This window comes from Eutrema salsugineum, unplaced genomic scaffold (genome assembly GCF_000478725.1).
Source record: "Eutrema salsugineum unplaced genomic scaffold, Eutsalg1_0 scaffold_1, whole genome shotgun sequence".
NCBI classification, from domain to species: Eukaryota; Viridiplantae; Streptophyta; class Magnoliopsida; order Brassicales; family Brassicaceae; genus Eutrema; species Eutrema salsugineum.
This window is the reverse complement of record NW_006256909.1, coordinates 4,110,262-4,127,202: the sequence shown is the minus strand read 5'-3', so window position 1 is coordinate 4,127,202 and position 16,941 is coordinate 4,110,262. Positions and strand designations below refer to the sequence as shown.

Sequence of the window (16,941 nt, the reverse complement as noted above, 5' to 3'; positions counted from 1 at the left end):
AAGGCTGAAAACTGTGCTCTTCAAATGTGATTGGTTTGATCCAACTGTTGGACGAGGGGTACGTCTAAACAAGTTTGGAGTTGTTGACGTGAACAAATCACGACGGTACAACAGGTTTGAGCCATTTATATTAGCTTCTCAAGCAGAACAGGTAACGTTTCTGCCATACCCTCGAGTTCGATCAACAGGAATTTCATGGTTAGCAGTAGTTAAAGTGGCTCCGAGGGGCAAGATTGTAGGGGTTGAGGATGTTCCACTTCAACAGGACACTTGCGTAGATCTGTCTGAACCAGATGTTGATGATGAGATTTTCTTAATAGACCCTCGGAACAGGCAAGTTGAAGATCTTCCCGATGATACAGAAGAAGAAGGTGATGATGAGTTTGCTGAAACCGATGATGACGATTTGGCGGAAGAAGACGGTGATGGTGATGAAGTAATAGAGGAAGATGAATCTGATTGAATTTCATGCATTGCATTTAGTGAATGTTTGTTATTATCGAACTTTTAGAACACAGTAATAATTTATGCTAAGAAACTCATCGACCCATAGTGTTCCCTCCTTGGTCGATGAGTTTCTTAGCATAAATTTGATTATACGACGGTTTTACGACGACTCAATTTTACGACGGTTTTACGACGATTTGTCTAAACCCTAAACCCTAAGTCTAGGGTTTAATGCCCTGAATGAATAGGGTTTAGACATTACGACGTCTTTACGACGAACCATCGTAATGTCATCGTAACGTTACGACGGTTTTACGACGAGTACACTAGTTCGTCGTAAAACCGTCGTAATGTTGAAATCCAAGAATTTGAATCTTTTATATCTTATTGGTTGTAAGGTATTTCACAATTGTTTTTGATTGGTTATCTTATTTTATATGAAATGCTATCAATCTGATCAAAATTAAAAATTTGAAAAAAAACATACATATTTATAAGGTCGTGCATGTTTTCGTAAATGTTAAGTGAAAGGTTATATATTTGATTACGGAATTTCATTTTTTACTATCTCATGTCATAAATTCATCATACATGCAAAGTTGTAAACCTTTTATGATATGTTAGGATACAATAACCTCTGCATTTTTCTTTATGCAATATCCCATTTATAAGATTTAGGGTTTACTCACTTTTTTAAAAAACATCGTAAAACCGTCGTAATATAATCGTAACTATACGACGGTCGAACGACGATTAAACCCAAAATCGTCATACAACCGTCGTAACGTTTGAACCGGATAGGCTCTTGATCCGAGGTACGAGGTTATTAAAGTTTAGACGTTACGACGGTTTTACGACGATTTTGGACTACTCGTCGTAAAACCGTCGTAAAGTTACGACGACTTCACGACGATGACATCACGACACGTGTCGTGTCATGCAGTGGACCAACTCTTATACAACCAAATCGTCGTAAAACCGTCGTAATGTTACGACGGTTTTACGACGATCACAAAATCTATATAAGGGACGCGAGTCCTCCCCATTTCGTCGCTCATTCCTCTCTTCTCCCCTCTCTCTCTACAATACTTTCTCTCTCTAAAAAAAAAATCATTCCTTCTCTCCCTGCTCTCCAGCCATTACTTGTAAGTTTTTTTTTCTAAATTAATTTCATTACATATTCCTTTATATTTAGGTTCGGAATTTAGATTTAGGTTCGGAATTTAGATTTAGGTTCGGAATTTAGATTTATCCGGATTTTGTTAATTTTAATAAAATTAGTAACAAATTTTTTTTTTCCTTTTAATAGATTCTGTCGATATGGCTCCTCGGAAAAAGAGATTTCACTACCGACAGCTCTTCGATTCTGACGATTCGGTTCCGTCTACCTCGGCGACCGGCTCAGCCATCCCGGAGTCCTCGGGAACACAACAGACGGTTTCCCAACCGGTCGTTGTTCCGCAGCCACCACCGCCTCCACCACAACCAGTCGAACCAGCGGCTCCCGCACAGGCCGAGCCTGATCACGATGATCCTATCCCGCCTATACCGTATGCCCAGTATACGGTACACGATCTTCTGGCGCAACCCGGTCGTGGGAGCATGAACAAACTCGAACGGATCGAGCCCCCGGCACCTATTGGTACGTAAATTTTCCCAACAATATTTTTAAATTAATTAATTTTTCGTCTAATATATTTGATATTAATTAACTATTTATTTTTTTATTTGACTAGGTTTACGACCGACAATGCAGTCGGTCGTAACGTTTTGGATATCATCAAGGGGTTTTTCGTACAACCCCATACCAGCTACAAGAAGCTGGATCGGGCCACACTTGACACTTGGTTCAAGTGTTTTGCGGTAAGTACTTTCCTTTAATTTTATTTTTAAATTTTATCTTTTTACAATAATTACTAACTTCTTTTTTTTTCCTAGCAAAACTGGCATTAGGAACCATCCGCACACGGACGTGTGGAGACGGCCTTCAAGGAGAAGGTCAAATTCCGCCTCAACAACACCGTTTCCGACTGGAAACGGAAGTGGGAGGACGAGGGCGACAAGGCCAAGCCGCCGCCTATGTCCAAGTTCGTCTGGCAGGGCCTTGTCCAGTTCTGGTCGGATCCAACCAACCAGACTACCGCCGCCAAGTGTTCCGTATCTAGGTAAGTCGTAGTTAATTTCATTAATATTTACATTATTTTTTTCTTTTTTTAATAGATTTTAATCAAAATATTTTTCAGGAACGCTACTGACGATGCGGGAAATAAGAAGAACGTCCCGCACACTTTTGGCCAGATTCCTTTTGCCGGAAGACGGCTTATGATGGTAAGCACATTGAAAAATCTTAAATTTTTTTTCTCAACTAATAATTAAACTCTTATTTCTTGATACTAATTAATTTTTTCTTTTTTATTTTGTAGGTCGAAGATAACGGAGGAGAACTTCCTCCGATGACGAAGGTTTTCGCCGAGACGCATAAAAAGCGTAACGGCGAATTCACGGATCCTCGGGCGGAGGAGATCTACAACGCCGCATGTGCGGCGATCGAGGAGCGACAGACGCAGCTGACTCAGCAGGCGCGTCAAACGTCTGACGGAGGTAGCTCGGTCCAATCGACCCCGGCGCTGACGGTCGCGGAGATGGACCAGATCTTCGAAGATGTACGTAATTAATTATGAATACTTTTTTTAATTAATGTAACTTTAGTTTTAAATTAATTATATTCCTAACCATAATGTTTTTATATGTTTGTAGGTTGCCCCAAAGAAAAAGGGGCGGGTATTAGGGATGGGGTCCATCCGTGATACCCCGAGAGCTACGGCGACTGGTCACGTCCGGGCTCCGGCGGATCCGGTTATCCGCCAGGAGATCGATCAGATCCGGAACCAGTACGAGACGACGATCGACCGGTACGAGACGAAGATCGACATGCTCTACGGTCTTTTCGAGATCATGGGAGCCGACAACCCGGTACTCATGGCGCAGCTGGACAAGCTGAAGGCGGATGGGGTTCTCGGAGGATCGTCTGCCGTCGGGTCATCTACTAGGACTCGACCGCCGCCGGTGCAGACGGACGCGGAGATGTTCCGATCTCTCGGGGTCGACCCTCCTACAGCCGGAGCCGGAGATCAGGCGGCGGGACCATCAAACCGAAGACCCGGCAAGGAGCACGTCCAAGACGATGTCCAGGAGGCCGGTGACGGGATCGACGATATACATTTAGATTTAGATGACCTGTAGGGTTTTTTTTGTAAATTAAAATTTTTCAAATTGTATATTATTTTTTTTATTTAAATTTTAATTCGAATTATTTTTTTTAAAAAATTTTCAATTGATTTTTTTTTATTTTTCATATATATAAATCGTCGTATAATCGTCGTAATAGATTTATTCAAACTATCGTAATGTCGTCGTACATATTACGACAACTTTACGACTATAATATACGACGACAAATACGACGATTATACGTCCGAGATTTACGACGATTTTACGACGCAATGAAGAAATACTTTACGACTGATTTACGACGATTATTGCGTCGTACATTTTACGACGATCTTACGTCGATCATTAACAACCACTTAACGATGGTTTAGGTGAAGACCAAGTGGACGCAATTCGATGTAAACTCGTCGTAAATTGTACGACGCATTTACGACGATTTTGTTTGCCTCGATGTTACGACGAAACAAAGTCGTCGTATATTATACGACGATTTTACGACGATTTGTCTATTACGACGATGAGTTTACGACGATTTTGAAATCGTCGGTAATCCGTCGTAATGGCCCTATTACGACGAATTACCGACCATTTCGGCCGTCGTAAAATGATGTTTTTCTTATAGTGAAACCACCTACTGTTCTTATGTCCCCCGGCATTACAAGTCTGGGCGTTATCGGACTTTCCGTCCCTTCCGGGTGTCTTCCCGAGTACTTCTATTTATCAAAATATGAGCTTTCTCTTTTGGAAAACAAAAGAGCTAGGTATGACGGATCTTATAAAGGATATTTATCCTTGGATCCTATGGTTTATTTGGAAAACAAGGAACGAGAAGATCTTCAAAGGGAAAGAAATTTCCCCGGAGGATACATGGATACATGCAGAAGTGGAAGCAGAAAGTTGGAGAGTTGCGAACCAACCTGAGGACAGCGACGATGCTCAAGTTGAGGAAGTAGGCCTTCCACCGGACACCATTGCGATTCCCGAGGTACCGCAAACCCCAATATGCCGGATTGACGCCTCGTGGATCAATCACGGACAGGTTAGCGGCCTCGGTTGGAGCTTTGTGGATGGCAGAGGATTTGAACTGTTTGGACTTCAGGGATGCCGTAGAAGTCTCTCGGCCCTCCATGCCGAGATGGATTGCCTCCTCTGGGCTATGTCCTGTTTGAGAGAGAGACGGATACTTTCGGTCCACTTTCAATCCGACTGTTCGGATCTGGTGCGTATGACTGAGGTTCCAATTGATTGGCCGTCCTTTAATGCAGAGCTAGATACCTTCCGCCTCCTTCAAGAGAGCTTCTCAGAGTGCACTTTATCTCATATTCCGAGGGATCTAAATGTCCGGGCGGATAGTCTTGCGAAAGGAGCTCGAGCAAGAGGCGTTATCTTTTCCCAAATCGATCATAACGAGCTCACCGATAGTGGTCCACGGATCACTAATACGACGGGCCAAATATGATTGTACTAGATGGGTAGTGAAAAAAAGAATATTTCAAAACACACCTAAATAAGTGCTGTATTACTATGCAAAGCGTTTTTACTTTTTTTATCACAAAATTGATGTGTTATATTATTATTTTAATAAAAATCAGAAAACAAAAAAGGTATTTCATTTTAGTAAAAGTTGTTGAATGGTAACATGTAAGTAGAACTCACAATTTTACAAAAAAACGCACATCTTCACGTCACCATTCAAGCTCTTAATTTAAACACAAAACTCCTAATTATTGTATGGACGCATATAGTCGATGAAAAATAACATTATTTTATAATCAAGAAGCGCGCTTATAAATTTGTAATGAGACCAAACGCGGGTCATTGTCAATCAATTATAAAAGGTACAAATTTTTTGTGTTGATATGATTTTTATTAGGGTTTAATATATAAAGCTTGATGGGAAACGGATGAAGAAAGTGGCTAAGGTTTATCCACGTGGGTTTAGTGTTGGATTTATATGATTCACAGTTTCCTACTTTCCTGTCTGCCAATGAAACATTGAAAACCTTATTGCTCTTCTTATATCTCACTACGTGGGCTTTTTGTTGCCTCTCTTTCTCTCCTTTTGCATTTGGAGCCCAACATAACTCCAACCAAGTCTATCTATATATATACCCACCCACTTTCTATAAATGTAGCCAAAAATGTTTGATGACAACAGAAACTGGAAATTATATCAATTGTATTTCTTACTTATTCTATAATAATTGACAACAGAAACTGGAAATTATAACAAAGTACAAATCAATAATCATTTGTATTTTGATTTCTAGAATAAGAAATAAAGAATTATAAGTGTAATCTATATATTCCCAATTCACACTTTTGATTTCTTTTGGGGATGTGTTTTCGTAAAGGGAAAATTTGGTTTTAGGCATTTTTAGCATGAGTTTTGGGATGAGACGTTAATATCAAAATCTTATTTTTGATTTGCCCGACTAAATATCTTGTCGAAAAACATTCATAAAATTCATACATGCTGTTAATTTTCGATACATAGAAGAGCTAAGAGATCAATCAGAACTGGTAGTATGATCATTTTGATTTAAGTTTTGAATTTTATCCGCACTTTAATTACCCTAAAAATTTCTGTTATGTGAGTTATTAATTGCAACAGATATCGATCTATATAATTTAGGCAGGAAAGTATATCAAAACTTTTAGCAAAAAAAAAAAAAAACGAAAGTATATCAATACGTACACACAACATTTGGTAACAAATTACATAATTACATTAGTTAGTATAGTTTGACGAACTTTTCTAAATAGTTTCTGTTTATTTGTTTTTTTTGCTAAAAAATAGTTTCTGTTTAGATTTTATTTGAAAAAAAATGAAAGGGAAAAACAAAGAAAAAGCAACGTGTGTTGTGGTATAATTTGTCTTGTTTTCTTTCTTCTTTGTGGTGAATCTCTATGAAGATCTAATAAATCGTTTTGGCAGAATCACGATGTTGACATGAATGTCGATCGAGTAATTGTTTGCCAATGATAGATAACCAAAGTGAGTCCGTTGCGAACATCGTTTGGAACTAAGCGATGATATTTTTTGGTTACCATTCTCGTAACAGCCTAAACTGGTACAAATTTGATAGATAAATTAACTTCGGTTTCAAGTTATTTTCAACATAAATTCATTCGATTATGGAAAGGAAAAAACGTGGCAATATCATTTATTAACCTTATCTGTATTTTTTTTTTTTTGATCATTTCACGGTTTTTAAAAATGATTTGTTCTGATATAATAGATACAGCAAATTTGGACCCCCAAAAAAAAAAAATAATAACAGCTAGAGTAAATAGTTGGGGTGATCATTGAACAACTTTGATTGGCATGCGAGTGGTTGACCATCCTACAACATGTCTCGTTAGGAACCTTCTTACAAGAACCATTTTTTAAATATTATTGCCTTCTTTATTGAAGTATATATAATATACTATTACCCTATTATTTTATAGTATCTAGTGGACGTAATTACATAGAACAAAAAGTGTTTGCTAACAAAAAAAAAAGAGTCAAATTTCTGTCATATTTGACCAACAACCAGCTTGACCGTCTCAAGATTAAATGGGTCCAATTCCAAAGTCATAGTGATATTTGCTCAATATATACTACCACGGACTTATTTCAGTTTGATGTTACGAAATTACAAAATATTATAATTGTACCGTTTTCTCACTAATCTTAATACAGATAAATTGATCTTCGCTATCGTCCTTACGAATTCAAACACTCACATTCACAATCATTTGTGAAAAAAAGTTAGATATCTAAACTTATAGTATAATTATACTTTACATCTACAATATTATTTTCATGTTAGAAATCTGGAGAGTAAATCTATGTAGCTAGTGCCGACGTGTTCAGCATGGTGAAACATTAACTACCAATCCATAAAACCTTAGGTTTTAAACACTGACGGTTGGAATTGACCATTTGCTAATACATAAAATAACCGCTTATTAATCCATGATTTATGAGATTTCATATAGCATTCACTGATTTTAAAAAAGACAAATTGTAATTGAAAAAAATGGGAATCTTATACTAAACGCATGCCATTTTTTTTAGTTGACCTTAGAATACATGCATTTAGCTTGCAATTCTAAAACTTCCTTAAGACTACGCTACTTTTTTTTTTGGAAATACCATGTACATATCAGTATTAGGACAATACATGTATAATGTGTTTAATTTTACGCAAACACATTCTATCCATCCTTTTCCGTTTCTTTCTCAATTTCCCATTTTGATTTAATATATATATCTGAATAAAATTATACAGCCGTTACATGTGTTTTAACTTTAACAGTAGAAAGTAAAGAAAACAAAATGAGGAGATATAATTAGCATTAATTAATTATGATGGTTAATACAAACGCGGTAGGTCGGTTTGACCGGTCTGGTTTGGTGAGCGCTGGTAATAATTTCACACTCCATCACACAAAATAAAAAAAAATAAAAAATAAGCATTTATATAAACACTTCTTCTTCCTCGTGTTATTTTCTCTCTCTCATAGGAGTCTCTCTCTCACCTACACCACACCTAACCAAACCCTCCGATTTAGAGAGAGAGAGAGATCTTCTTCTTCCTTCTTCCTTCTAGGCACACCAATACGCCATGTCCTCTTCTTCTTCAACCTCCATGAAGGTTTCTCCCTTCGATCTCATGTCAGCCATCATCAAAGGCGAGCCCGTGGTTGTTTCCGACCCGGCGAATGCCTCCGCTTACGAGTCTGTAGCCGCCGAATTGAGCTCTATGCTCATTGAGAATCGTCAATTCGCCATGATTGTCACCACTTCCATAGCTGTTCTCATCGGCTGCATCGTTATGCTCGTATGGCGGAGATCCGGCACTGGAAACTCCAAACGCGTCGAGCCGCTTAAGCCTTTGGTGATCAAGCCTCGCGAGGATGATGTTGACGATGGCCGTAAGAAAGTCACCATCTTCTTCGGAACACAGACCGGCACTGCCGAAGGTTTTGCTAAGGTGCGGATTATTTGCTGTGATTCAAAAAAAAGCTGAACAAACTGAAGATGGTGAAGCTAATTTGAATTCACTTTGAAATTTTGAAATTACAGGCTTTAGGAGAAGAAGCTAGAGCAAGATACGAGAAGACCAGATTCAAAATCGTTGATTTGGTATATACCATCAACTTTAAAAAAAAATGAAAATTATGAATGCTTTGTTATTAACTTTTTCAGTAAAGTGAAATCTTATTCCGATCTGATTCCAATTTCTTAACAGGACGATTACGCGGCTGATGATGACGAGTACGAGGAGAAATTGAAGAAAGAGGATGTGGCTTTCTTCTTCTTAGCCACGTTAGTTTTAAGCTGATCCTCTCTGGTTTCTCACTTATATTGAATTTGCTAGCAAGTTTGTATTTTTTCATTGTGGCTGATCTGGTTTTACAATCTGGCGTGTAGATATGGAGACGGTGAGCCAACAGATAATGCGGCGAGATTCTACAAATGGTTCACCGAGGTGAGTCTTTTTGTTTTGCTTGTCTCGATTTTTTTTTTATTGTAACGTGTGTTTCTGTTTTCTTGTTTCTGAAGTTGTTACATGTGTTTACAGGGGAATGATAGAGGAGAATGGCTCAAGAACTTGAAGTATGGAGTTTTTGGATTAGGAAATAGACAATATGAACATTTTAATAAGGTTTAAATGGAATCTTTATTCCCTTATTTTTTAATAGTTTTTCTCCTATCATTTCGTTTTTGAACCGAGTTTATATTTAAATTGTTTCATAAATCTGTGTTGCAGGTTGCCAAGGTTGTAGATGACATCCTTGTCGAACAAGGTTTGTTGGTTTCTTTATTTCATCATTCGTCTTGGGCCCCTGCTCTGATCTTTATTTGTGTTTGTCTTTGCCTGTTTTGTTGTTTTCTAACTTGAAGAGTGGTTTTTCAGGTGCACAGCGTCTTGTTCATGTTGGTCTTGGAGATGATGACCAGTGTATTGAAGATGACTTTACCGCATGGTATTCACTTGATCTATACTTTTTTTCTCTTCTATCGCCTTCTTCTTATGTACATTGCTGCTTTGGACATCTGTTTTTTGTATTCTGAGCTAAGTTTGCTATATCTTGCAGGCGAGAAGCATTGTGGCCTGAGTTAGATACACTGCTGAGGGAAGAAGGTGATACAGCTGTTACACCATACACTGCAGCTGTGCTAGAATACAGAGTTTCTATCCACAACTCTGAAGATGCGTTGAATGAGAAAAATTTGGCCAACGGGAATGGTCATGTCGTGTTTGATGCTCAGCATCCTTACAGGTGTGCAAGCAAGCAGGCTTATTCTTTTCTTTTTTCTTCCTCTTACAATATTGTCTTATTAGCTGATCTAATCCGTGCTTTGTTTTGGTACTTTAAAGGGCAAATGTTGCTGTGAGAAGGGAGCTTCACACGCCAGAGTCGGACCGTTCGTGCACCCATTTGGAATTTGACATTGCCGGAAGTGGCCTGACGTGAGTTTTACTGCTATTTAAGAGTGTGTACAGACTACGGAGTCAGAGTAAATTTTCTTGACTAATAACATGGATCTATGTTTTATATCTTGTCTGTTAGGTATGAAACTGGAGATCATGTTGGTGTACTTACTGAGAATTTAAATGAAACTGTTGAGGAAGCGCTTAGTTTGCTGGATATATCACCTGATACTTATTTCTCCCTTCACTCTGATAAAGAAGACGGCACACCAATCAGTAGCTCGCTTCCTCCTCCATTCCCACCTTGCAACTTGAGAACAGCACTTAAACGATATGCATGTCTATTGAGTTCTCCTAAGAAGGTTGGTTGGATTCACATCTGATTTGTGATTATGATCAGTTTCGTTTGTCTTCAAAGAAATTCAAACTCAATTGTTCTCATGCTCGTTTTCTTGCAGTCCGCTTTACTAGCTTTGGCTGCTCATGCATCTGATCCAGCTGAAGCAGAGCGATTAAGACACCTTGCATCACCTGCTGGAAAGGTTTGTGTCTGAACTTTTTGTTGGCTTCTGCTCTTCATTTTACATTACCAAATTTTCTCTGACAAGCATATATTTTGAACCTTTCAACACCAGGATGAATATTCAAAGTGGGTAGTAGAGAGTCAAAGAAGTCTACTCGAGGTGATGGCCGAGTTTCCTTCAGCCAAGCCGCCACTTGGTGTCTTCTTCGCTGCAGTTGCTCCAAGGTTGCAGCCTAGGTTCTATTCGATATCATCATCTCCCAAGTGAGTACTTCTGATTGTCTTTGGTCCTTTGTCTTCAAGTAGCTCGCTTGAGACGTATCTGGTATTTCTAGTGTATTGACCATTGTCCTGTTTACTTGCATAGGATTGCTGAAACTAGAATCCATGTCACTTGTGCGCTGGTTTATGAGAAGATGCCAACCGGCAGGATTCATAAGGGAGTGTGTTCGACTTGGATGAAGGTAAATACCCTGTAAATCTGACAGCTTCTTACAAACATATCGCATTGCTAATTGTGACATTTCTTATCGAAACATGTGAACACTAGGATTAAATGTGGGTGTTTTTTTTTTGCGTTGTAATCACAGAGTGCTGTGCCTTATGAGAAGAATGAAAACTGTTGCTCAGCGCCGATATTTATTAGGCAATCCAACTTCAAGCTTCCTTCGGATTCTAAGGTACCAATCATCATGATCGGTCCAGGGACTGGGTTGGCTCCATTCAGAGGTTTCCTTCAAGAAAGACTCGCGTTGGTAGAATCTGGTGTTGAACTTGGACCATCAGTTTTGTTCTTTGGTTGCAGAAACCGTAGAATGGTAATAAAGCCATTTCTTAAAATCTCAAATCCCTCAATAACAATGGCCGATTTCTCAAGTAGTTTTCATATCTGTAGGATTTCATCTACGAGGAAGAGCTCCAGCGGTTTCTTGAGAGCGGTGCACTCTCAGAACTAAGTCTCGCCTTCTCTCGTGAAGGACCTACCAAAGAATATGTACAGCACAAGATGATGGACAAGGTATGTCTAAATCCTCTGCTTAAATCAATCAAAAGTCAGATCTTCAGATCGAGATTTTTGTGCTGACATTGGTTTGCGGATGCAGGCTTCTGATATCTGGAGCATGATCTCTGAAGGAGCCTATGTATATGTTTGTGGTGACGCCAAAGGCATGGCAAGAGACGTACACAGATCTCTCCACACAATAGCTCAAGAACAGGTTCGTACGGGTCTCAAAACCTTAGAGAGGCTAACTGTTTCTGATTTAAGATCAATCGTACATCACAAACAGACTCTGATGGGTTTACTTATTTTGTCTTTGTCTTGTTTTCAGGGACCAATGGATTCTACGAAAGCAGAGAGCTTTGTGAAGAATCTGCAAATGAGTGGGAGATATCTGAGAGATGTATGGTAACGACAGTATTGAAGCCCCCCCACACACTCACTGTGTACTTATATTTATATAAATATATACGGCACAGAAATGCCACAATCATGGAATGATCATTAAGTTTGTGATCGCAAGAGGAAAGGACCTCCCTTTTTTTTCCCCCATTCTTAAGTTAGTTTCTATATTTCTTTTCACATATTTGACGATTCTATTTTTTTAACTCTTGTTATATAGCCCCACTCGAAAGATAGAAAAAAAAAATGCATAAGATGTGATGGGGTGGTTGTGAAAAGAATTATGTTATACAAAGTCTGTACCTGTGGTATGAATATTTATGTAGCAGCAACATTTTGGGACATAATATTTGATATTTCTATCTTTTATAGTTACTTTTTATGTCTTCATAGTTACTTCAATTCATTGACTACTGCAGTTTTCTTCAGAACTTTCAAATTACTGCTGAAGCTTAAATTTAGTTTAACGTAAGCAGATTGAACTAGATTTTGCATTTACATACATGTGCACCATACATGTATGAACGTGGTGAAGAGCTATACCGGTCTTGGTATGGCATAACCGACTATAATGGACTGATTAAAGTTTGGTCTCAAATTTAGTCTATATTTCATTTATTGTTGCGTAGACTAAATGTTCCATTACTATAAGATCAATACTCGTGATTTTTTCTTATGACCACGAATTGGAAACTATCTAGGTATTTAATCATGACTTCTACTATAGCAGTAAGTGTTCATTTTTTTTTTTTTTTTTTTTTTACAATATATCACGCAATTTTGCGAGTTCATGTTATTTGTATTTGTGTATGTAATGTGAGTAAACGTGAATTTTATGTCTATGAGTAATTAACTATAAGTATAAGACAACGGTGTTTGTGTGTGTGGGGTAAGAAACAAATGAAACATGCTATTTTAACTTATAGATATATAATTTGAAAACAGCAAATCAGAGTTACATAATTCGTTATTTTTATGATATGTTCTTAAAATACATGCGCTACACTACACATGCATATAAGTTATAACACATTAAGATTTTGTTAGAGAGACTAGGTATCTTATATATAAAACTTGGCCAACTTTCTCCAGCTGCTTACCACATCAGCATTGGAGAAAGCGCCACCTGTCCATTTAAAATCTTAATGAAATAAACAATTAATTACATTTAAAGAAAAACATTTAATTAATCACATTTAAAGAAAAACATTAAAGCACATTAATAAATATTAATATATATATGAACAAAATTATTTAAATAAATAAAATTTAAATTTATTTTAAATATATCAAAACTTAAAAATATTATATAATACAGGATTTTTTAAATCCACCATTCTATTTCCTTTTTCCAAGTGATTTAAACTACATTTTCAAACTAAAAATATCATTAAATTTTAATGTAAGTGAAAAAAAAATTATGAGACTGAATAAATTAAAAAGTTTTAAATAATCCTATATAAAACTCTTACTAATAATATTATAAGACTAAATATTCAATAAACGATTATAAAATAAAAGTTATTTAAAAAGTAATAGTAAAAAAGAAGAGTAGATACATCAAACTGTCATACAAAGTTTTTTTTAAAAGAATTTAAAAATGGAATCAATAAAATATATATAACCAAAAAAACTCAAAATGGTAATTTTTTCTATGAGATATTACGTTTTTATACATAAATTAAAATAGTAGATCTTTAGTTTCTCATTACCGTAGGAGAAAAATCAGATTATTTGGCACAACTCATGTCGAAGAGATTACAAATAGTGTATCATCTAGAAGAAATAAAAAAAAATATAAATATTTTAAACAAAAAAATAATAGTAAAAATAATGATCCGCGCATATGCGCGGGTTCTCTCCTAGTTTTCTCCTAGTTTTTGTAAAAACATGCCACTTGAATATCTGCGTAAGTAAACTCACATTTTAAGTATTATTACCCATATAAATTGGCCAACACTTTTTTTCTTCTGGGGTTAAACACAAATTGAGCAACAGTGAAGGGGCAAAACAGGTGATATGTCGCGGTGCTTTGGATGTAAGAGTCAAATGATCAATAATGATAAGGGTTGATAAAGAGAAATAAAAAGCATTTTGTTAAAACCTTCTAGTTGGTTCGGAAGTGCTTTTTGGTGGTTGAGAATATTATTTTATTAATACGTTTACTGAAAAATGAAAAATGAGAGGAATGGACCGAATGATAGGAGGAGATATGGTGGGTAGGCACATCATATAGTTTTAGAATTGAATAGCACGTGAGTTACATTGATACATGCGAAATTAAGTAGGTGGAGATAAAACTTTCCAACAATAACAACAACATGTTTCTTTCCTCTTTCAACTACTTTTTTTTTCTTGTGTGTTTCTCTCCGCCTCATATATTAGTCTTCATTTTTATTTATTTTGGATAAAAAATTAGTCTAAAAGTGTTTTAGTGAACGAAAATTTGCCACGTATGAGTCGATCATCGGCGTTAATTGAAAATGGTACTGGTTCCATCTTCTTTGTTGATTTTATCACCCAACAATAATGATTCTTTTATTTTTTATGATTCTTTATTCGTCAATAACTCAATATTTTGTACTTGGTAATTCCTTTGACTTCTCCAAACTTTATTTAGTTCCAAGGAAAAAATTTCCAGCATAATTTGTCTCTTTTCTTAAAACTGATTTTATCATGTGATATATAATCCTGAGAAAGATACAAGAATAGATACAAAAGACCCATATATTTTTTCTTAAGAAGTATGTATTCCTTTTGAGAAAGAAAGATGCGTTTATTTCTTTAAGTGAAAATTCTAGGAATAGTACCATAATTTATTACTCGTTGACAAAAGGAAATAAAAATTCCTGATAAAGCTGATGTCACATGAATGAAAATCAAGTGGACATGGTAGGTGATGCATATGTAAATGATGTCACATTATTGTATAATTGATTTCAGTATGTCACAGGTTTTGTCAACGTCCCGGCCGAACAAAATAAACTTAAAAAGGACATTGACTTTGCCAAAATTAAATGTGAACCGTGGTTATTCAACGAGCTGTAATTTTTCAGTCTAGTCAAAATAAAACAAGACCGAATTCAGACTATTCAGACTATTTTTTATCCGACCTTTTTCAAATAATCAATAGACTAGAAAATTGAATTGAATGTCACTGTAGAACTACGTGGGTTTATTGTTATGCTCCAAAATGGGACATTTTATTTCTCTGAATGTGGCCAAGGGATTACCCACTTGACATATAACGACTTAGTTTTGGGCCGTTGGGAGGCCTGATAAGATGATCAAAAATTGTCAAGTATTCTATTGTAATTACACAAAACCAGCAAGAAGTTTGGTCTTTCATTTCGCTAAACAGCTTGTGACTTTCAGTTTTAAACGTATCAACATCTCAAAAGATTCAAGAACAGCATACTGAAATCTCACAAATTGTATTAAAATGCTGATAGAATACAATGAAGGTTCAAACAGACTGGTGATATCTAAGTCCTCAAGCACAGGCTAGTCTTGATCAGCGTCTTCGAGTTCTTCATCTTCTGGCACACCTCGCACGTACAAAACGTTGTTGCATCTGTGTGCACCAAGTCGGTAAATTAAGCAAAGAGATCCAAAAGTTTCAAAACCAATTTACAAGCGTGACTGTCAGTTACTGAATCCAGAACTAGCAGACATTATGAACACCGATATTGAGTTTTATCAACTAAGTTTCAGACCAATGATTACAAGCGTGAATGGTGGAAACATAAACTGAATTTAGGAAAGAACAAAAACAAAATTGCAAGGGATATAGAATGAGATTAGACTTTACCTGATTAAGATCTCACCAAGGTTTCCCGTCAATTGGCCGTCAATGTATTCCTCGGTGTTTCCCAGCTGCAAAGCAATATGGAAAATCTCAATGGTTACAATGAAAAGTGATCCAAAGTATATTGATTTCTATCACTTAACAGGTTTGAGCTTTTAAGCAGGTGGTTTTTGAAAACATAACATCAATATAATGTAACTTTAGCGTTCTCGAATTGAACATAGAAGCTAAGACCGTACCTGTAAGTTCATGTAGGAGTCAACAGAGGCAAGGTAACCTGTGAAATAGACAGATTCAGGGAACACTATAAGATACGAGCTCTCAATATCATAAAGCTGTATAATTTCACCACATCACAAAAACAAAAAGAGAGAGGAGATAGTACCTTTGTATTCCATTCCCCATTTGAGCTTAACAATAACTGTCTTTCCGGTCAAGTTGTTCAAGAATGGTTTCGGGTTTACTGGTATCGTCTGCACAAAGTTTCATCAAATACAAAAGATGTATAATCAAACATTACTCGAAAGCTAGTTATCAGATGAACGAAATTATCAAGATGAACACACATTCTTCTCATCCAACCTCAACAGGAATGCGAAATAACTGAACTAAATTCTACAGTATTGGATCAATTACACCATTAGAAAAAAACGCCTAAATACTCCGAAATCGTATCCACTAAAACCACACCAAACAATCCTGATTCCCAGATACTCCAATAATTACTACTTGTAATCAGCTAAACAGAGAAGAAAGAGCAGAGAAATCGAAGAAATCGGAGCTGGAGGAGCTCAGAAACACCAAATTTCACAGCTTTTTGCAATCCCTTATAGTACTTAACAGCTACAATTCTAATCTTGATTTCCACGAAGAAGAAAAACAAGGAATCGGAGCTCAAATTAGCGAACAGTCTACGGAAGATGAAGAGAGATCGAAACTTACAGCCATTACTTAGCGAAAGAAGAGACGAGTCGAAGATTGGGAGAAAACAAACAACTCCTTATTGTGCTTTCTGCTTCGTAGCTCCGATCTCGTTTAGGGTTTTTGGTGAGAGGTTTTCAGATTCGTGCTATTACGTGAACTCAGCAAAACTGTGCGC

General features: G+C 36.8%; 2 protein-coding genes across 2 annotated transcripts; one reads left to right on the top strand and one right to left on the bottom strand.

Annotated features, from left to right (window-relative positions):
* The first annotated feature begins 8,188 nt into the window (after nt 1-8,188).
* On the top strand, nt 8,189-12,403 carry LOC18030666 (NADPH--cytochrome P450 reductase 2). Its single transcript, XM_006412670.2, has 17 exons — nt 8,189-8,663; nt 8,756-8,815; nt 8,922-8,998; nt 9,104-9,161; nt 9,255-9,338; nt 9,444-9,480; nt 9,591-9,660; nt 9,772-9,957; nt 10,056-10,148; nt 10,249-10,471; nt 10,568-10,651; nt 10,745-10,896; nt 11,000-11,096; nt 11,223-11,450; nt 11,528-11,650; nt 11,736-11,849; nt 11,964-12,403. Exons 1-17 carry the CDS (start codon nt 8,295-8,297, stop codon nt 12,042-12,044), a joined length of 2,136 nt encoding a protein of 711 aa, XP_006412733.1. The 5' UTR covers nt 8,189-8,294; the 3' UTR covers nt 12,045-12,403.
* A 2,946-nt stretch (nt 12,404-15,349) lies between these two features.
* LOC18030665 (probable small nuclear ribonucleoprotein F) lies at nt 15,350-16,941 on the bottom strand. Its single transcript, XM_006412669.2, has 5 exons — nt 16,785-16,941; nt 16,228-16,315; nt 16,082-16,119; nt 15,846-15,910; nt 15,350-15,608 (listed from the first exon to the last, which is right to left on the bottom strand). Exons 1-5 carry the CDS (start codon nt 16,788-16,790, stop codon nt 15,539-15,541), a joined length of 267 nt encoding a protein of 88 aa, XP_006412732.1. The 5' UTR covers nt 16,791-16,941; the 3' UTR covers nt 15,350-15,538.